Source organism: Impatiens glandulifera, chromosome 9, assembly GCF_907164915.1.
Source record: "Impatiens glandulifera chromosome 9, dImpGla2.1, whole genome shotgun sequence".
In the NCBI taxonomy this organism is placed as follows: Eukaryota; Viridiplantae; Streptophyta; class Magnoliopsida; order Ericales; family Balsaminaceae; genus Impatiens; species Impatiens glandulifera.
The window spans coordinates 28,158,595-28,181,012 of record NC_061870.1 but is presented as its reverse complement, the minus strand read 5'-3'; the positions used below and the strand labels follow the sequence as shown (position 1 = coordinate 28,181,012).

The 22,418-nt window shown below is 31.0% G+C and overlaps 2 protein-coding genes across 2 annotated transcripts; both read left to right on the top strand.

Annotated features, from left to right (window-relative positions):
• The first annotated feature begins 10,815 nt into the window (after positions 1 to 10,815).
• On the top strand, positions 10,816 to 12,905 carry LOC124916140 (cytochrome P450 90B1). Its single transcript, XM_047456873.1, has 8 exons — positions 10,816 to 11,050; positions 11,126 to 11,453; positions 11,524 to 11,676; positions 11,752 to 12,021; positions 12,118 to 12,201; positions 12,287 to 12,365; positions 12,452 to 12,558; positions 12,669 to 12,905. The coding sequence occupies exons 1-8, from the start codon at positions 10,833 to 10,835 to the stop codon at positions 12,903 to 12,905; spliced, it is 1,476 nt and encodes a 491-aa protein (XP_047312829.1). The 5' UTR covers positions 10,816 to 10,832.
• Positions 12,906 to 15,094: 2,189 nt separating this feature from the next.
• Positions 15,095 to 21,628, top strand: LOC124914130 (succinate dehydrogenase [ubiquinone] flavoprotein subunit 1, mitochondrial). Its single transcript, XM_047454615.1, has 16 exons — positions 15,095 to 15,304; positions 15,519 to 15,683; positions 16,588 to 16,675; positions 16,771 to 16,917; positions 17,010 to 17,150; positions 18,289 to 18,374; positions 18,466 to 18,558; positions 18,638 to 18,701; positions 18,821 to 18,964; positions 19,377 to 19,564; positions 19,822 to 19,996; positions 20,079 to 20,249; positions 20,440 to 20,509; positions 20,596 to 20,716; positions 20,816 to 20,853; positions 21,314 to 21,628. Exons 1-16 carry the CDS (start codon positions 15,215 to 15,217, stop codon positions 21,414 to 21,416), a joined length of 1,884 nt encoding a protein of 627 aa, XP_047310571.1. The 5' UTR covers positions 15,095 to 15,214; the 3' UTR covers positions 21,417 to 21,628.
• Positions 21,629 to 22,418: the final 790 nt, after the last annotated feature.

Genomic DNA, 22,418 nt, shown 5'->3' with positions numbered 1-22,418 from the left:
CCAGTCATGTTCTATAATCAATTCCAAATCACAATCACTCCATCACAGGACAACAGTGACACATTCTGCAACGACTTGCCATAATACACTAATTTTTCACGCATTTATCATTTGTCAAAATTCATCCATGCATGACACTCCATCCAAAGAACGAGATATTCGATAGGAACTTATAGTCCCACAACTTCTCCCATATGAGACCGTAAGAAATATTTTCCGCTAACAATCACTAAAATTAAAATTATTAATATTTTAACAATACAAAATATCACACAAAGAATGATTCACTTCTTTACATCCACCAAGTTCATCACTCTATAATATGAAGCTAACTCTTCAATATTTTGTCTTCTTCTATACCTGATTCTCATTGCAAAACCATTAGAACTCGCGTCAAACATGTTTTTGACTGTAGCATCTCTACATATAGACTATAATAATCAAGGAAAGATTTCTGACACTACACCATACGTCATCCCAAAAACTAATTGAAGAATCATCGCTAACCAAAAATCTGCATTGTCCGCGAAAAGACTTCCACATTAATGAGATGTCACTCCAAATATTACATCCTACTGCCCGATTAATAGGTTTGGTGAATTAACCAGACCAATTCTGCCCATACTTGTATCTGATCATAGTAGCCACAAAGAAGTAGGCTTCGAGAAGTATCTACTACACCATTTTGATAAAAAGATCTTTGATAAACGAAGTCAAATCTTGTATACCCAAGCCCCCTTGGTCCTTAAATTTCTCATTTTATCTCAACTTACAAATGACAGAAGGATGACTAAGAGAACCTCCAAAGAAATTTACAAATATTTTTTTTCATCTTCACAACCACACTTTTAGGTATAAGAAATAGATACATCATATAAAAGACATAGATTCTAAACCACTTTTGATGAGAACCAAACACCAACCTTTTGAAATCATCTTGCTCTTATATATTGATAGCTTTTATCCCAAAAGTTTTTAAAACGGGATTAGCACCTAAAGGCATCACAAGATAAGTAGACGGAAATGATCCCATCTTGAAGCCAAGATGTTTGAAAGTGTCATCTTACTTCTATTGGATACGGAGTTTGAGAAAAAGATCTTAGACTTAAATAGGCTTAAAACAAATAGAGAATATCTCAAAGATGTTTGAAATTTCTGTGAGTGACTTGAATCATGAATAAGGTATCGTCCGCAAAAATCAATTGAAATGACAAATGGAGGCCTCCTCATCTCACAAGTCACTCCTTTAATTAGGCTAGAATGCTCAACGAAAGTCAACATTTTTGAAAAAGCTTCCATGACAATGACGAACATGAATGAAAAAAGAGGATCACCCTGTCAGATTCCCCTGGAGCTTTTGAAAAAACTTTTAGAGCTTCCATTCATTATTACAGAGAACTTAGTTGTTGACCCGTATAATTTGATCCAATCTGTCCACTTCTCTCCCATACACATTCTACCCATCACATCAAATAAAAATTCTCAATTAACATGATTATAAACTTTTTCAATATCAAATTTCACCAAGATACACTTATCTCCTCTGAAATTTGTTGAATCAATACATTAATTTGCAATAAGGGACGCATAAAAAATTTGGCGATCTTTAATAAAAGCCATTTGATATGTCGATATCACTAAATAAAAAATTCCGCGTAGTCTATTCGCCCAACATTTATACACAATCTTGTAGAAAGATGAAACAAGACTATTAGGTCTAAAATTTTTCATATCAATAGTCTTGGGTGCTTTGCGAATCAGACATATTAGCGAAGAGTTCCAACTCTTGTCAAATGATGAGAATTTATAAAAATGCTTGATCGTTTCCATGATATTATTTTTGAGAAAAAAATCACATTTAAAAAAAAGGCTAGATTAAATTCATCGTTTCTCGCTGTCTTATCATTCCTACAACCCATTACAGCTGCCTCCACTTTTTTTGTTTTTTCCGTTAAACGAGTTTTCAATGTGTTTTTTGCTCCACAGTCCACACTAATATTAGCAAAATTCACACCATCCAACTTCGGTCTAACCCTATGTGTGGTTCATTGAATGAATCTTTATAAAATTGCACAATCCTGTTTGAAATCGTAGGCTCACAATCATGGACAACACTTTGAACGAAGAATCTAGAATTGGAGAGCGAGAGAGAAGATACTAGGTTTGAATTAGGGAAAGAACATAATACTTTTATTTTGTTCAGTTTGATTTTATTATATAACTAGTTTAGGTATAATGTCACATGACTCCTTAAACTCTTAAAATATTTACATAATAACCTAAAACTAATTACAATTAAACAAATCAGCTTAAATCAAATTAAACTAATTCGATATTCTCATATCCTTTCCTCAAGATGAAAGTCTTGCAGATTTAATCATATTTTTAGCTCTGCTAAGTGGCTTCCTTCGACTGCTTTGGTGAAGATATCCGGTTAGACTATGTTATATTAGTTGATATTATATTAATATTATTATATATGATTAAATGGGCCGAAGATACAACCCATTAGGTTATAGAATGCTCATGTATATATATACTCTATACAAACCTTATTCAGGGTTAAGAATGAAATTACATTTGATATGGTATCAGAGCGTAGCAAGCACATTGAAATGGATTTACATTTCTTACGGGATCATATCCAGGATGGGACTATTGTTGCTTCCCATGTTCCCACGACTTCTCAATCGGCTGATATTCTCACTAAGCCTCTTGGGAAACAATTATTCGACCATTTTAGATCCAAGTTGGACATCTGTGATTTGCATACTCCAACTTGAGGAGGGGTGTTAGACTATGTTATATAATTAGTTGATATTCTATTATTATATATGATTAAATGGGCCGGAGATATGACCAATTAGGTTATAGAATACTCATGTATATATATACTTTATACAAACCCTATTCAGGGTTGAATGAAATTACATTTGACATGTCCGCGATTTGTTGTTTTGTTGAAATGTGATTCAAATTTATGAAATCATTTTTATATTGATTTTCGATATTCTCATACACTTTGCACCGAAATTGAGTTAATTGCATTGTTCCTAGGCTGCGCTTTTGAGACCCCTTGAAAAAATTCTAATTTTCGAAATGACAAAATTCACATTTATCCACTCGTTTTATCAATAATTTTTCTTTTCTTTTATTTCAAACCCACCTAATTTTTTAAAAATCCAGCCCAACTCTATTTCCTAGATTTGTCAATAGCTAACGCGATCTCACGATGTTGACTCTTACTTTAACCAACTCGTTATAAATGAGAATCAAACTCCATCACCTTTGTATAGGCACAATAAACACAATTAACATCCCTAATAAATTATCATTTCGTTCCTATCATGCAATATATATTAAATTTTACAAAAGTTTAGTTGTGAGTAATATTATTTATATTACATTTAAAAATAAATAAAATTTATAGAGGAAACAGTTGCAGTGGAGTGTAACTTAATGCAATCATTATTCATTAAATTATTAAAAAATTAACATATTACGACAATATAGAAGTCATGTAACCCCGGAAATTGCGTCCATAATATATATGATGATGGTATGTTCATAATTGTTTGTATTATGCTTAAAACTTTTAAATATTTGTATAGTTATATTTTTTGTTTACATAATCTTGTAAAAGATTGTTATTGTTTTAAAAAATATATATAAATCTGGTTGATCTTAAAAAATAAAATATAATTAATTTATAAAATAGAGAGAAGAGGATCTGGACACGTATTTCCTTGGTCGTCGGGGTCTACTCGTGCGCAATAATGAGTGTTATTTTGGCATTAATCTCTTGATTATGCCCTGCCCTACTATAAATAGATTATAGCCTATCTCTTAAGAAAATGAAAAGAGTGCAATCAACTATATATGGATGGTGGTTAAAGAAACAAAAGAAAAAGACATATGGTAGACTTAAAATCATATCATATCATATCAAATCTCAATTAAATTTAATTATATCATTCAAACACCAATTTCAAATTTAAATTCATTTGTTAGATACTTCACATCAATACCTACGTGTCTAAATATAATGCATCTCTCTTTAAGTTGGCTTTATGTGTATAATTTTAAAATATAGTCAAACTTCTAAGAAAGATTCCTTTAAAAGACTAATTTATCGAGACAAATATTGTATTTTTGGGATTTTGATTATTTAAACGATAAACTAATTGATTTTATTAAAATATATGTATAAGATGATGACTTGTTTAAATAAGTTGAATTGAAACCCTTTTATAAAGGCTATGGATTTTTGGGGATGTAGTGTTAAGCTTGTATTTAACAATATTAATTTTCATCCTTAGATATGTTTTGTGAAATAAGGACATTTTGTTTCTTGATGGCCAAAAGATCACAAGGATGGGTATTGCTTGTGAAGTTCAATTACTTTAACTTAAATATATTGTTGAGATAAGGAGTGTCGAGTGAATTTTGTATAAATCGAGACTAAATTAGATTATGCGCAATCTTTAGAAAGTTTTATAGTCAAGGTCTAAAAAAAATTAGAAAAAATATCACTTTTTGAAAATGGAACCGAAAATTGAGTTTGGCATGTCTTAGTGAGAAGTACATATTATTTAAAAAACGGAAGTCGATATATGAAAAGCATTAATGATTTAAACTGATAAACATATTGATCTCGACATCAATATATATTGAAATATGACATGACAAATGAAAAATGTATAGTTATAAAAGATATATAAATTGACTTGAATTAAGAAGGTGTCTGGATTAAATAAACTTAAGCCTTGTTCTCTTTGGGATTTTTTTAAAAGTTCGTCAAAAATTAATTTTTCAATCAATCACGTCTCACTAATCACATCACTCATTTCATTAAACAAAATACTAAAATACCTTATATTTTAAATTATTATTTTTTATTTTATTCATATATATCAATACCAAAAATAATCATCACCTCCTCAAAATCATCATCAATCATTACTTTTTTTCCTCTTTAGGTTTTTTCAAAACCCCAATCCGAACGAGGCCTTAGTTTCTTAATATTTATTTAGAAAAAAATGGTAAAGAAAAATATATATACCCAAGGGTCGGCCCTGTGGTAAGTTCGACAATACGGGTTAGGGCAACCCATTTAATAAAAAAATAATTTTATTTAAATTTATTAAATTTTGAACGTAATATTGTATAACATAACATAGTGTATCAAGATGAAAAAAAAAATTTATTTGGTCATGGATTCTCAATTTTCATAAAAAAAAAACACTTTTTTTTAACAATTTCTTCTAACTAAAATTAAAGCATTAAAAAAATTCACGACTTTTTTACATGGGATGGGCAGTCCATTATTGAGGTCGGCACTGTATATAGTATATACCCCATCCTTAATTTTTAACCTCTAGTGGTGGTTACGATGATGAGTGATGAGTGTGACTGGTGGTAATATCTCCAATTTATTATAACACATTTTACTATTTTATTTAATGTTTTTTTTTTGTATCACTTTGTAATAATGAAGTGGTTAGAGGAAACAAATTGATTAATGTTGGCAGAGTGGAGTCCGATCGATACATATCCTTCCTTTATTTAATTACATCCCTATATTTCTTTCTTCATCTCTATTGTATAATCAATAATTCAATAAATATATATATACACTTATATTAATATGGCATGGTCTTACCAAATTTGGTACTCCAATTTCCAGCTAAGCATTATTGGGATCACTCACCCTTTTGCTTCACTTGTCCCATCATTACCTAATTAAGTTTAATATATCACTAATTCATGAGGTAACTCAAGTGGTTAGTGAATTTTAAAATGAGTTCGGTTCCTAATTAAAATATTTTAAATAAAAGTGGAGATGTCATATTTACTTTTTACATTATATATATATATATATATATATATATATATATATTAAAGCTCTTACAATTTTATTACTCAATCTAACTTAAGTTATTTTGGGAATTAAATTTCAATATTGTATGTAAGATTTTTTTTTTATTTAAGTAACTTATGTTCTAATAGGTTTATTAACTGAGTTCAAATATGCTGTTTCAAATGATATGTTTTATTTTATACCACCTTCACAAAAATGAATTATTTTAAAGAATAAATCAAAAGTAATAAAGAGAGAGAAAAAAAAATCCACATATTTTATAAAATGGTACAAAGTGGGAACATAAATTTTGAAACCGTAGATCTCATCTCTTATTAACTTTAAGGAAAATATATTTTCTATTAATTTGTTTGTTTTATTCTCTTAACCTTCTTTATAGATTTGGTTATATTTGATTGACCTTAATTCATAATTGTCTATAACAATGTTTTTTACTAAGTGCTTTGGTTGTTAATATATATAAAAATTAATTTTATAATTTGAATTTATAATAGTTATTTTAAAATGATTATAAATTAAAATAATTTTTTTTTAGGAAGTAGGACAAGTGTTGAAATCGAAGTGGGCCAACCCGCACGAGTGGTAAGGAAATTGGACTGTTGTTCATTGATTGTTAGGTCAATATTGGCCCATCATCAATAGATATGATTTGTAATTATATTGGTCCACGTTTACTCATTCCTGACCCTTTGATTGGATAGCTTTTATCGAGAAAATTGTTATCCACGATTTTGATCTCTTAGATAGATTATTTTCATGTATTTTATCTACATATTAAATATCATGTAAAAGTTAATAATAATAATTTTCAGCTATTTAATAGAATTATGTATATAGGGTTATAGTATGAACAAATGACAGCAAAGAAAAGGTAATAATGAATGTGATAATAATTCATGATTGATAATTCTGAGTGGTGTATTTATTATATGCATGGGAATTGAAATTTGGTGCATAGCCCTTAGCAGAAAAAGTGTCGATGTCGTCGACCATATAATTGCATATCCATGTATCCACATCATTCATTTCCCCACTTTCTAATTACCTCTTCCAAACAATATGGTCAAATGCAATTTTGTTACATCTAACTAATACTAATGATAATGTTTTATTATTGGTTAAGGACCACATTTTTAATTTCAATGATTTGGATTTGAGTGTAAATGAGAATAAGTATCTTTTTTGGATTAATATACTAGTCATTACATGAGTCAATATATATATAATCAAACCAATATGATTGGTTATAGGAACATATTTTTTTTATTTCAAATTATTTGGATTTAAGTGTAAATGAGAATAAGTATTTTATGTGATTAATATAATAGTCATTACATTAGTCAATATACGAATCAAACCAATGATTAATATCAATTAATATATTAATACGTAAATTATAAATATAAATTAACCATTTTAAATATTTAAGAATTAACGTGGTCATATTTAAAAAATTATTAAAAATTATTATTTTATCAAGTTATATATACGTGAGAGGGTAATGACAAGTTAGTTGGTGTAAAATATCGTTAGTGAGGATAGAAGGTTGGTAATGACGATGAATTAATACGCGTAAGTGTAAAAGAGATTTAAATTGAATATCTGTAATTGTTAAAAATTTTAAGCTTACGTTAATGTTCTTATTTTAATGACGATGAATTAATATGCGATTTACGTGTGAAAGAGATTTAAATTGAATATATGTAATTGTTAGAAATTTTAAGCTTATGTTAATGTATTTATTTTATTTAATTCACAATTGATTTCAATGAAAGTAATAATGGAATATTTTATGTTTAATTATTTTTAAATAAAATATTTCTTTTATTTACTTATTTGTAGTCAATATAAGTTATATAATATATGACAAATGTTGATTTATACAATACATGTATTTTACATAATTTTTTAAATAATCTAATTAGTTTAACATTACTTTTATTTACATAATATATTATTAACATTTTTTGTGTGATTATAATCGTATTTTGGAACACATTATTTTTTTTCGTGATATGTTCGTAAAAATAAAATGGAAAAAATGCCAATTTTACACACCAAGTTGTAAGAATGTGTCAAATTTATTTATTAAGTATCAAAATTCTATTTATGTATACTAACTTGTCAAAAAGTGTCAAATTTATTTAAAATAACGGAAAAGTTAAACGGAGTTAAAAACTTTGCCACATGTAATATACACTTATTTTTTTATTTAATTTAATTATTTGTACTCAATATAAAAGTTATAATATATGGCAAATATTTATTTATACAGTACATATATTTTACATAGTTTTTGAAATAATCTAAATAGTTTGACCTTACTTTTATTTACATAATATATTAATAACATTTTTTGTGTGATTATAATCGTATTTTGGAACACATTATTTTTTTTCGTGATATGTTCGTAAAAATAAAATGGGAAGAATGCCAATTTTACACACCAAGTTGTAAGAATGTATTAAATTTACTCATTAAATATCAAAATTCTATTTATATATACTAACTTGTCAAAAAGTGTCAAATTTATTTAAAATAACGGAAAAGTTAAACGGAGTTAAAAACTTTGCCACATGTAATATCCACTTATTTTTTTATTTATTTTTAATTTACATTACTTTAATTTTTTTTCCATTTAAACAAAACATCCAAATTTTTTCTCTCTTTCTTTACCCCAACTCTTCATTCTAACTGTTCATTTTTATTTCTTCATCTCTAATATGAGTAATCTGTTTTTTTTCTAAAATCTTTATAATGATCACGAACACCATTTCTATAACTCTCATTGTCTATTTTTGTTTATGTTATAGCTGGAATTAAAATTGATCTGATAGTGTATAGGTTACTGTAACGAAGATTAAATTATGAAATAATGAACTAATCATTTATAAAGATCTTTTCTTTTTTAACTTTTTCCAGAAAATTAAAGAACCAGCTAGGTTGAAGTCAGATAATAATATTGTGACGGAAGAACAACCAAGTGGCCGAAAAACTGTGACGGCGGTGAAGGTGGACAGCCGATGAAGTGTTCGAGATGCGATTCTCCAAACACGAAATTCTGTTACTACAACAACTACAGCCTCGCGCAGCCGATGCATTTCTGCAAGACTTGTAGAAGGTACTAGACAAAAGGTGGGACCCTCCGTAGACTTGATATTTAATGAGTAAATTTGACACTTTCTTACAACTTGGTTTGTAAAATTAACATTTTTCCCAAAATAAAATATATGCCTAAATTAAAAGAGAAAAACATCATTTTAGATTATTGTCAAAGTTAATCATATAATAATTTAATTAAAATGGTAATATGTCCGTTAATAATTATACCTCAATAGCTATATGTGCAAATCAACAGTGCATATTGCAAGTAAGTAAACGTTTAGTCTACTATATTTGTAATAAAATTTGAATTTACTTTTAACATTTAATGAATTAAACTTGATATTTGTTATGAATTTTATAAATTATTACGTATTTGATTATGTATTTTAACTTTTAATTATCAGCAGTTAAGTTTAACAATAATTTATTTCGATAAAATCCACACAAGTTTTTGAATTTTGCGAGTGTTCGCCTATAACTTTTCAAGATTATTATTACATTTCTCAATTTTTTAACTCACTGTATATACATATTAAAAATGAAATTCACATCATAATTAATATTTACAAATAGTTGTTATATATGACTTCTTGTGTGAATATTATAATTTTTTCCCACTAATTTGTAACAAAGAAAGAATTAGTAACTAATTTAAAACACTTTACTAAGGAACACTTTTTGGTGGTCACTGTGTTATTTTTCTTTTATTACTTAGATAATGTGAATGTAAGAATTTTATTTTGTAAAACATCTATAATGATGGAATTTATTAGTTTAAAGTCCCCCCCCCCCCCCCCCCCCCCCTGAATATTATGAAATTATGAAGATGACATAATGTAAATTATGTATAGAAGAATGATTGTATTGAGATAATGCTCTAGGTAATTTGAGACAAGAAAAATTGAGTTTGATTATAACAAGAAGGAAGATGTGTTTGGTTGATCATAACTGTCAACATGACTAGAGGAAGATTTATTAGCTAGAGGAAGATTGTCTTATAGCTAGCTGACATATAAGATTTATGTGAATTTTGGTGAAATTATTGTTGTATGAGTATCATTTTAAAGAAAGAAAACAAGAGTTTTTACTTTTTATAGATTAAGATAGAAAATAGATCTATAGTAACTTCTATTGTTACCCAATAATATATTTTTTCAGTATTGTTCTTCATCTTTTTTCTTGTACATTCTTAGTTGTAACAACTTGTTGACATATAATCAATGTTTTTTTCTGTCTTGACAATGAATTTAAGTAATTTTGAACTAACCCACTATAAATTTGATATTCTTTCTTTATTACTCATTTATTTTATCTTTCTCCAACTCTTGAGGGGAATAAATTATGTTGTTAGGATTGTTTTGTATTATTTCCTTATTACTTATTTATGTTATCTTTCTCCAACTCTTGAGGGGAACAAATTATGTTGTTGAAGATTGTTTTGATTTTGATTGTGTGTTGTTTTAAGATAAATTTAAAAGCATTAGAGGTGCTCTATTGGCTACTACACATACTATATTTAAATGAAAACTCGGCTCATTAATAGTGAAAAGTTCGAGATAAAAAGAAAAGGACTTGAAAGAGCCGATTCGTTTAATCAACCATTCTCATATTTGTTTCTCAATTCTATCTGAAAAAGAGTTGAGCTAGTGTAGTGATTTTTTTTATTGGAATTCTTTCATTTTTATTGTGTTTCTTTCTTGACCATCAACTAAAAATATTTTTACTTTAGAATATTTATATAATTAAGCTCAAAACTACTATTTTTCCCTCTATAAATAGAAACATGGTTTCAACTAATATGTTCCACCAACTAAAAAGAATAGAAAGAAAGAAGCAAAACATATCAATGTCTGACATGGAGTTTCTCATCTATGTTTTCTCATCAGTAGTACTGTTGTTGTCGGTACTAATGTTTATATTTGTCTCGAAAAGCCTGGGGCAAAACCCTGATCTGAATCTTCCACCAGGTCAATCCGGTTGGCCTTTCATTGGCGAAACAATCGGTTACTTGAAGCCATACACAGCCACCACAATAGGTCAATTCATGGAAGAACATATATCCAGGTATAACAAAAACAGAGCCATCTTAATTAATATATATTACAAGTTAAACTAATTAATGAATATATATCTCTTCAGGTACGGAAAGATCTTCAGGTCCAACTTGTTTGGAGAGAAGACAGTCGTGTCGGCCGATCCTGGTCTAAACAAGTACATATTACAGAACGAAGGAAGGTTATTCGAGTGCAGCTATCCGAGCAGCATAGGTGGGATTCTTGGAAAATGGTCGATGTTAGTCCTTGTTGGGGACATGCATAGAGACATGAGAATGATCTCTTTAAACTTCCTTAGTAATCATAGGCTTAGGACACTTGTCTTGCCTGAGGTTGAGAAACAAACCCTTTTCGTCCTCAATTCTTGGAAACTCAATTCCCACGTCTTTTCAGCTCAGCACGAGGCTAAAAGGGTAAGTACAATTGTTTTATTTTTTTTAAAGATTCGAACTCATGACATTGAAAACACGAGTTTATGTGCAGTTTACGTTTAACTTGATGGCGAAGAATATAATGAGCTTGGATCCAGAGAATACACAGACTGATGAACTGAAAAAAGAGTATACCACTTTCATGAAAGGAGTCATATCTCCTCCTTTAAACTTGCCTGGGACTGCTTATAGCAAGGCCTTAAAGGTTATTATCATTAATGATCATCACCAAATTGAAATATATACTAGTTCTTAATAATTTTTTAATTGTTTTAAGCAGTCTCGATCCAGGATTCTTAAATTTATCGAGGAAAGAATGGAGGAAAGGAAGATTGAAACAACAAGATTAGTATTGAATGGTGAGGAACAACAAGAAGAAGATGTTGATGATCTATTGTGGTGGGTCTTAAGGAATTCAAATCTAACAAAGGAACAAATCCTAGACTTGGTCCTTAGCTTGCTTTTCGCCGGCCACGAGACATCTTCGATTTCCATTTCCCTCGCCATCTACTTCCTTAGCTCTTGTCCCGACTCTGTTCGTCGGTTGAGAGTAAGATTGCAATATCAATATATCTATTATTATTATTGTTATTGTCTTGAATTAATTAATTAAGTTCTATTGATGATAATTGATAATGATGATCAGGAAGAGCATAGTGAGATTGCAAGAGACAAGAAACAAACAGAGTTAAATTGGGATGACTACAAGAAAATGGAGTTTACTCAATGTGTGAGTGTCTCCATTTCTCAATCTTGAATAAATAAATAAATTAATATGTGTGTTGTTTAATTTAATTATGAATTGAGTTAATTAGGTAATTAATGAGACATTAAGGTACGGTAACGTTGTAAGATTCCTTCATAGAAGGGCTATAAAGGACATCAAGTACAAAGGTAAGTACCTACTTTGTTAGGTATTAAGTAATAATATTTTGTTAAAAAAGTGAAGATACCCTTAATTATTTTTGAAAAAAATGAAGGATATGACATTCCACGTGGGTGGAAAGTTCTACCAGTGATTGCAGCCGTGCATTATGATCCATCAGTTTTCGACAATCCTCATCAATTCGATCCATCGAGATGGCAGGTTCGTTATTAATTTACATGTCTAGGTACTAGGTACGGCACACGCGACGTATACATGTCTTGTTGTGGTGTGGAGATTTAATTGGCCTTGATTTGAAATGAACTTTGCAGAGTAGGAGTAGAGAAGTGGCGTCGGTTATGAACAACAACTTCATGCCGTTTGGGGGAGGGGCTCGGCTTTGTGCGGGGTTAGAGCTGGCCAAATTGGAAATGGCCATTTTCATTCACCATCTTGTTCTTAATTTTCATTGGGAGCTTGTTCAACCGGTAGACCATCCTCTTGCTTACCCTTTCCTAGATTTCCCCAAAGGTCTTCCAATTAAAGTATGGCCTTGCACCACTTTATAATTATAAAGTGTACCATGTTCTATAATAATGTAATCATATATATAATTTATGTTTTAAAGTCAATAACACCTCTTTGTTATTGTTATTTTAAATTATAGCATCTAGTGGGAAAATATTGATAGATTTCTGGGACCTCTGTTATTAAGACTTGATACAAGTACTAGAAGTTAATATGAACCTCAAATTAAAGTGTTTGTCCTTCACTTGTTTATAAAGGGGATGGATTAAAAGGTTAATTCACGTGCAAGGACATTAATAGTAAATAGTAATGCATGTGAATCATTGCAAGTGGGTTGAAGAGTGAAAGGGACAAAACATGACTTTTTAGTACGTATCTAGCTGCTAGGGGGATCAAGCTAGCATATCTTATAAGGATGATGTATCATTATCCATTAATTAGGTAATGTGACCGACAGAACATTCAAGTGCAGAACAATTACTTCACACTCCACTCGTGTGTCCAAACAGATCTACCAGGGTCCGAAATTATTCTAAAACTAAAAATTACAAATCATTATAATCATTATCAATATGGGCAAATACAAGCTAAAGTTTCAAATCTACCGAGCTATTTTTTTTTTAAATCTATCCGGACTAGCATGATTTAAGTAAAAAATAAAATAAATCAAGTTTATTGTCGATTATATTCTTTAGCGACGAAAAACATACAAAAGATATTGGGCTACCCGAACGGTTGCCCGGGCATCCTTGTACCCATGAATATGGGTTTTAATTTAATGTTGCTTTGTAAACTTTATTTATTGTCTTCATGTTTTTTTTAAATATGTTACTATTTCCACACTCCAGATTGACAAGTTAATGAGTTGAACGAAATTAATATGAATATTATATGTTTAGTAATTTGGATAAAAAATTCTAATATGAATCTGATATGTTTATTTGTAATTGACACGAACCCAATATGAATTAACCCGATATAATTAATTCGCATCTCTATATTTCAATTTAAAATGACATAAACACAAAATAAGAATAAACTAAATTATAAATTCCTTTACAAAAATCATACAAAAAGAAATAGTAAGTAAATAGAAAAAAAAATCATAAAAAAAAAGGTAAACAAATTGACGTGTTTATTAGATTTTTGACCTGAACCCAACCCAACCCAACCCAACCCAACCCAACCCAACCCAACCCTACCCTACCCTTGATTTTCCAGGTCTTCAAGATTGAGTTACTAAGGATAAAAATTAATATTTTAAATGGTATTATTTCATATTATTGTACCCATTAATGAATTAATGAAATTTTGGACAACATAAATATACACTGTTTCTGGCCCAATAAAAGATTGAGTAAGTGGCACTTGAGAAAGCCATTACAAATGGGCTTGGACTTGACATTATACAGCCCATAATTTTGTGAAGAATAAAGAATTTTTAATGGAGCCCAGTAACGACGTGGGAGAATGTATAAAGTAATCTTTTAGTGGATATGAAACCTGAAGCGCGTTACACTTATTAACCGTAAACATTGCTTGATTCTCTTCTTCCCCTTCATATTAGGCTAACCATCTTCAATTATGACTTTTCTTCTTAATATATATATATATATATATATATTTCATTATAGCCGCCATAAACTAACAACAATACTAATCTCAATGCCAAAATATAAGCCCCCAGACCTAACAATAATAATAAAAAGATATAGAAACATTATAGTTTAGATTTGGTACGAGTAACTCAGTCACAAATCTTGGTATAGAGAATTTAAAAAAATTAAAATGTCTCAAATTTAATACTTAAAAAAAAAAATACTAATGTGTCAATTTCATTAATAGATTAGCCCAGAGTTTGGATAATGTCATTACGGAAAGAGATGTCAAAATGTTAGCAATCATAACAAAAATAAAAGGCAAAACAAAGGAAATGACTAATAAATCACAAATTTAAATAATTTTTTATTAATTAACAAATAATTAAAGGTAGAATAGTTTAATGATGAAACATATTTTAATCTAAACCCTAATTAGGATAACTTATGTGAAAAATGTATTGATTAAGTTTCAAATTTGATTACTAATGGATTAAGTTGAATAAGATTAATATATATTTTTAATCTAAATTTAATTAATTAAAAAAAAAGAAAACAGCGGCAAAAAGCCTAAAATCATTGTAATAAATGGGGAAATGTTGTTTTACTAATTTCCTAATATCATTTTTCAGACCTTCTTTTCACCATTACCATCTGGAGGGGAAGAGCCGCCCGCAGTCAGTCGGACACACGCCCATTCTCGTGTATAGATCTGTAGAGAGAGATACAGAGAGCGGCAGAGAGACACAGCGATGTGGCGTTGCGCTTCTCGCGGATTTCGTTTTCCTTCAAAGAGATCGATAGCCGGAGAATCTCTTAAAAGACTTTTCTCTACGCAATCGGTGAGTCGATTTCTTAAGATTATATGTCTATCTTAAGATTTAGAACCTAATTCTCATTCTGCTTTAAACTCAGTTAGTGTCGATGCTTGTTGATTCTTCATTCATCTGTGTCGAGTTATACTTTCTTTTTTTACTGACTGATATATTTGATTCCGATCTTTTGTGCGATTTTATGCCTTTGTAATGTGATATTTGTTTTTACAACCTTTATCAGAATGCTGGAGGATCATACACCATTGTCGATCATACATACGATGCTGTTGTCGTAGGAGCAGGTGGTGCTGGATTAAGAGCAGCCATAGGTCTATCTGAGCATGGATTCAATACTGCTTGTATTACCAAGCTCTTTCCCACTCGGTCGCACACTGTTGCAGCTCAGGTATTTGCCCCAGACATTCTATGATCTATAATCGACTTGATACCATATTTAACCTTATAGCACTTATCACTGACTATATCTAAGAGTAATTCACACACTAATTTGACTATCCTATTGAGTTAGGGTTCATGTGAAGCACAAATCCTCTTGTATGGTATGGACAAGAGTACTTGAAACCATAATCTCATTTGAATGCATCAACTTCATTGATCAAATGATTTTATAGGCTTTAACATGGAAGGAGGAAGAAATATAACATTCCTGTTATCTCTTTTGTTTATCTGTTTACTGACACCTTTAGTTGTTTTTATGGTATTGGCCAAGCTGCTTTTTTTGTAATTTGCAATGCATATTGATGATTCATGTACATTGTCGAATATGTGTTGCTACAAGCACCAATAAGAAGTATATATATATTTTCCCAAAAGAAGTATATTTTCATTATAAAACATGTTATAGGTTCTGTTTACATTGCCTTTCAAAACTAGACAGAAACTGATCCAAATCATCCTTTTGATCCTCAATAAGAGCACCTCAATGAGTATTAAAATCCTTGGACATGCACATTATATATATTTGCACTGCTTTAAGAAAATATATATTGTTCAGATTATGAGGCATCGAGAAATGTGACTATGGCTAGCTTCTCTGATGCATGGCTCATTTCTGCTTTTCTTTTATTGATGGCTGCACATTACAAGCATCCTTTGCAATGTGCCAAAACTATGTGCCTAAAAACACATGTATTGTGATTCTTATGAAGCTATGCATATATTGCATCTAGATCATTTTATTGTCTGTTTGGACGCTTTTATTTGTCATTTCTCGGGTGCTATGACAATGTTAATCTGATATTCGCAAACTTGATGCTGTTCTAAATACCAATGAAAAATATTCTGTGCAGGGCGGTATAAATGCAGCCCTAGGAAATATGACTGAAGATGATTGGAGGTGGCACATGTACGATACAGTCAAGGGAAGTGATTGGCTAGGTAAATGTTAGCAAATATGTAGATAGTCATTTTTGTTTTGTGTGGTTCCGTCTAATATATCTCATCTCGATGTCTTTGCAATCATAATCCTCCAGGTGACCAGGACGCAATTCAGTATATGTGTAGGGAGGCACCAAAAGCAGTTATTGAACTTGAGAACTATGGATTGCCATTTTCTAGAACTGATGAGGGAAAAATATACCAACGGGCATTTGGTGGACAGAGTTTGAACTTTGGGAAAGGTATTGTTAGTTGTTTCAGTTGTCATGTCAATTGTGTTATTTTAGTCCTTATTTAAGATTTATCTGGCTTGATCTCCTTCTGTTATTTGCAGGTGGTCAAGCATATCGTTGTGCCTGTGCTGCTGATCGAACTGGACATGCTCTTCTGCATACTCTTTATGGCCAAGCCATGAAGCATAACACCCAGTTCTTTGTCGAATATTTTGCATTGGATTTGTTGATGTCCAGTGATGGTAAGATCATATTTAAAAAAATGTTACTTATATATATGCATACGTTTTTTCCTGCTTGCTGATTCAACAAATGGACCAATATGCTTGAACTGTAGGAAATGGATATAGAATAGTTATTTATTTTTATTCTTTTACAAAACCTTCAGTATATCGAGTAATAGAAATATTTTGACTAAAAATACCCTTAAAAAGTAATAATATTGATTGATATTATCATGAATGAGTAAGAGTAATTGTAATGTAAAAAGTGATTGAATTTACTTTAAGTCATCTTAGAAATTGGGACAGTCATTTATAAGCTTTCATGAATGAACATGGGGAGTATATTATTTTAAGGGTGTTTTAATGTTTTTTAACCAAAATAATATATGAATTTTGAAAAAGCTCATAATTATACTGTTTTTTCTCAAAATTTCTATATCCCTTTATTGGTTACTCATTGTGATTTATGCCCTTCAATTTAAAGAATTAAAGAATATCAGCCTAGGATTTAATGGAAAAATTAAAGGTGACCTTTACCGAACTAACATGCATGGCTGTCATGTTAACAATGTAAAGGGATTAAATTAAAACCTTACTAAATAAATAAAAAGTGAAGGAACAGGTTGAAAGCCATTCATAATATGAAATTGTTTTAATTCTGTAAATTGAAAAATGCGGACAATATGGGTATAAATATAAAGATCAAGAAATAAATTTTAAAGGTTCAGTGGATTTTCTCAAGAATATTCAACATTGAAACCTACCCCACTGAGTTAACTCTGTAGAGGCGTAGAGCTAAACTTTGTATCTACTGATGATGGTTAAATATACTTTCTTGCTTTGTACCTGCAGGTAGCATTATGCAAGTAGAAACCTACAGAATCTCGATTCTGAAATTACTACTTGCAACACATATTCATATAACTTGACACAAAAGTCTTTGCACTCTATTTGTATAATGAAAGCATTGGTTCAACAGGTTCATTGAAAACATGTCTCACAAAATCTGCCACTGACATTGCAAAAAAGTTATAACAGAAAAACTGACCCATCAATGAGCTTTCTTCAAGCAAGTTACCTATAATTCAACAACAGAGATTATGCATCCTGAACAAAAATATGGATGGCATTGACTAATAGTTGCTCTGAATGTCAGGTACCTGCCAAGGAGTGATTGCATTGAACATGGAGGATGGAACTTTGCATCGATTCCAGTCTAAATCAACAATTTTGGCTACAGGGGTATTTATTGACCTCTTGACTACAATTTCACATTTCAATTTACCCATAAATATCTTTTCATTTTGTTCTCACCTTCCCATGCATATAACAGGGCTATGGGAGAACATACTTTTCAGCCACCTCAGCCCATACGTGCACTGGAGATGGCAATGCCATGGTTGCGCGTGCTGGAATTCCTCTGCAGGTTATTTTTCTTTACGTTGTAACTTCTCTAGAAAAGTTAATTTTATCTCTTATTGAACTGTTTTTCGCTCTCCTTGAAGGATCTGGAGTTTGTGCAATTCCACCCAACTGGAATATATGGTGCTGGATGCCTCATAACCGAAGGTTGCTCCTTGTAAAGACCTTTATATGTTTCTGTTTGTATAATTGCAGCATACAAAATTAAATGAAGATTTTATTTATGCCTTCACCTGGGCCTTTTTTTTCTTTTTCTTTTCCTCTAGGGTCTCGCGGCGAAGGTGGTATACTTAGAAATAGTGAAGGAGAGCGTTTCATGGAACGTTATGCCCCAACTGCTAAGGATTTAGCATCAAGGGACGTCGTTTCAAGATCCATGACAATGGAAATCCGAGAAGGGCGTGGTGTAGGTATGGCTCAACAATCGGTAGTGGAAATCTTATTTTATCAATGGTTTGAGCTCACCTTGTCTATCTACTGTTATGCTCAATTAAAAGCTCTTATCTTGGAGGCACCCACCTACCCTGGGTTGCTCAAGTGGTAGGAGTCTTGAACTAAAAAAGAGGAGGTTTTAGGCTTGAAAACATTGATTGAATTGGGGGGTCATGGTGGTGGGATGTTGTGGTAACCGCCTCCTTCAGGGAAAAAATCATGTTCTTAAACAAAATTTAATAATCTTGGAGACAAAACATTTCTTCTTGAATGTGTTGGTGCTTGCATTTCCTTTGTTCTTATATTTTGATTGTACTTTGTAGTTCCTAGTGGTTTATGTGGTTCTGCATAACACTTATAAACTCATGTGGGTATGTTTCCTTCCTGTAGGACCTCTGAAGGACCACATATATCTACACTTGAATCATTTGCCTCCTGAAGTCCTAAAGGAGAGGCTTCCTGGTATCTCTGAAACTGCTGCCATCTTTGCGGGTGTTGATGTCACAAAAGAGCCAATCCCTGTTCTACCTACTGTTCATTATAACATGGGTGGAATTCCCACAAATTACCATGGAGAGGTAGAATCGAAGCTTGTTTTATATAGTTTATTATTATTATAATTATAAACAAACCAATTTTTCTGAAAAAAAAACTTTTTTTTTATGTAAAAGTGGATTATACTAAATGACTATAACATCATTTGTATATAATATTTAAAAAAATAAAGTGAAGGTATTTTAGTTAATGATATGTTTGATGATGAGATAAAGGATTATTTATCAAACAAGGCCTATATTTCAAAGGTCCAACTATGGTGTTTTTTTCTTTTCACCAGGTTGTGACTATTAAAGGCGATAATCCAGATTCAGTGATTCCTGGATTGATGGCTGCTGGTGAGGCAGCCTGTGCATCGGTTCATGGTGCAAATAGACTTGGAGCTAATTCCCTTCTGGACATTGTTGTGTTTGGCCGGGCTTGTGCAAATAGGGTGGCAGAGATCCATCGCCCAGGTAAGTTTCTCTCCGAGTTTTTGATCTATTCACCATGAATAAATGAAGTAATAATTAAATCTTCACTTGCTTTTCTATACAGGGGATAAACAAAAGCCTTTAGAAAAGGACGCAGGCGAGAAGTGTATTGCATGGTTGGACAAGCTGAGAAATTCCAATGGCTCAATTCCAACTTCACAGATTCGTTTGAATATGCAGCGAACAATGCAGAACAATGCTGCTGTTTTCCGCACCCAAGAAACATTAGAAGAAGGTAAGAAAATAGCTTGTTTGATGTAGGGTTTTTTTTCTTAAAATAATCCGTTTGTTTTGTAAAAAACTTTGATAAAAAAGTGAATTATTTAGTATTTTAGTTGAAGAATTGGTTCATTGATGGGATAAGGGGTTTTATTTGGATCAGAATTTGTTTTTCTCCTTGGTAAATTTCAATGCAACTTTTGCAGGTGTACAGCTGATTGATAAAGTATGGAACAGCTTTCATGATGTAAAATTGGTGGATCGAAGTCTAATATGGTAGGATTCTGAAAGAAAGTTTGATTGATTTTGGTATATTATGCTTTTTTTCCTCACTAAATTTGTGGAGACAAATTGAAATTCAGGAACTCGGATCTGATTGAGACTATAGAACTCGAAAACCTTCTTATCAATGCATGCATAACAATGCACTCTGCTGAAGCTAGGAAAGAGAGCCGAGGAGCTCATGCCCGTGAAGATTTTACGGTCAGTTTTGACTGGCATAACCTCTATATTAGTAATTTGATTTGTTATATCGCCGATGAATATGACCTAATGTAGTACATAAATGCCCTTATCCTGCAGACAAGAGACGATGAGAATTGGATGAAACACACTGTCGGGTAAGTCCTATTGTTTCTTTCTTTTTCTATGTTAACTCCACTTTCCTTTGCCTTCCCGAAAATTACTATTCTCGTATAAGAGTCAATAAATATACACCATGTTGAGGTTTCTGTTTAGGGCGTACAACTTTACAACCTGATGGCTTAGACTACATTATTATTTTGCTTCAAATGCCTATTTTCCCATCTTTGTGACCTGTCATCTACATGCATGGTGGCCCCCAACCCCAACCCCTTGACACTCAGCTAACTCTACAACTTCAGAAAAAAAAAAACGGTTTTTGTTTTCGTGGACTAATTATTGGAGATGAACAGTTTTACCAATATTGTGAAATGTCAAGTAGGAGTCGGGGGACCACATGTGGCCATTTTTTATGGCCATGGTTATGCCGGTGAAGAAAAGTATATAAATTATTTAGCCATTTTGTTATGTTCCCTTAATGGATCTTGTTTTGTGCAGTTATTGGGAGGATGAGAAAGTTCGTCTAGATTACAGGCCTGTTCACTTGAACACATTAGACGACGAGGTTGAGACATTCCCTCCTAAAGCTCGTGTGTATTAATAATCTATATCAATGATTTTCTATCATAATAAGTTGATCAAAATTCAAAACCTGATATTACTACCCTTTCCTATAATAACAATAATAATAATGTACTGAATAATGCCCTTGTGGAAGGAAGCCAAATTACATGTGGTATTTCCTTTTCTTAATTTGGACATTTTTGTGTTGTTGGTTTTTATCACATGGACATGTATCAGTCCATTTTCAAATGTTGCAGTTCCATGTCTTATTTTATTTGATTTATTATGAAATTTATTGTGCAAAACCATCTATTCATCACATTATAATTAAACTTATTTGCTTTTTATTCAAGATAAGGCTTTAGTATTATTAATTGTTATTTTTTTGTACTCTATAAGTTTGATTGAATGACGTCTATGACAATAAGGTTTATCTTACATTTTGAAGATAGGGTTAACGAGAACAAAGTCATCAACAGTTGAAAAGCTTATATTAGTGGTGTGTATTGATAGTCACTATTATGAAATTATATTGGTGTTAAAGCTATAACTTAATTATAAAGTAAACAGATTGACATTATCAATCTCTGACATCAACCTTTAAGTTTAAATTAATATATGATTTGGTTAGTCACGTTATCAATGATCATAATTTTGTCTTTTTGTTTCCCAATCTTAATTATTAATTCGAGTTAGACAACACTTGATTATTAAGTTTAATAATAGCCTAAGCTTCTCTTTAATCAAGACTTGTTAAAGGAACGTTTGTTTTCCCAATAAAAAAGGAAGCTGTTCAATGTGTAAAGGTGTACTAATTAATAAGAAAGTTGGGTAAAAAGAAAAGGGAAATGAAGATGATAATTAAAGAGTCTTATTAAGGTAGAAAATAGATTGTTATGGCATAATGACCCACATTGGAAAAAAAAAATGAAGAATGTAGAGAGGGGATAAAAATTGTTATTTCCCCCCAAGATTAATGGTCCTGATTGAGATAGAGATTACTTTATATCTTTTAGAACTTTTGATCTTTTGACTTAAA

Coding starts and splice junctions, on each gene's coding strand:
- LOC124916140 (XM_047456873.1), top strand. CDS start 10,833: ATGTCTGACATGGAGTTTCTCATCTATGTTTTCTCATCAGTAGTACTG. Junction 12,022..12,117: donor ACTCTGTTCGTCGGTTGAGA/GTAAGATTGCAA, acceptor AATGATGATCAG/GAAGAGCATAGTGAGATTGC. Junction 12,202..12,286: donor AAATGGAGTTTACTCAATGT/GTGAGTGTCTCC, acceptor TGAGTTAATTAG/GTAATTAATGAGACATTAAG.
- LOC124914130 (XM_047454615.1), top strand. CDS start 15,215: ATGTGGCGTTGCGCTTCTCGCGGATTTCGTTTTCCTTCAAAGAGATCG. Junction 19,565..19,821: donor CCACAAATTACCATGGAGAG/GTAGAATCGAAG, acceptor TCTTTTCACCAG/GTTGTGACTATTAAAGGCGA. Junction 20,250..20,439: donor CCAAGAAACATTAGAAGAAG/GTAAGAAAATAG, acceptor CAACTTTTGCAG/GTGTACAGCTGATTGATAAA.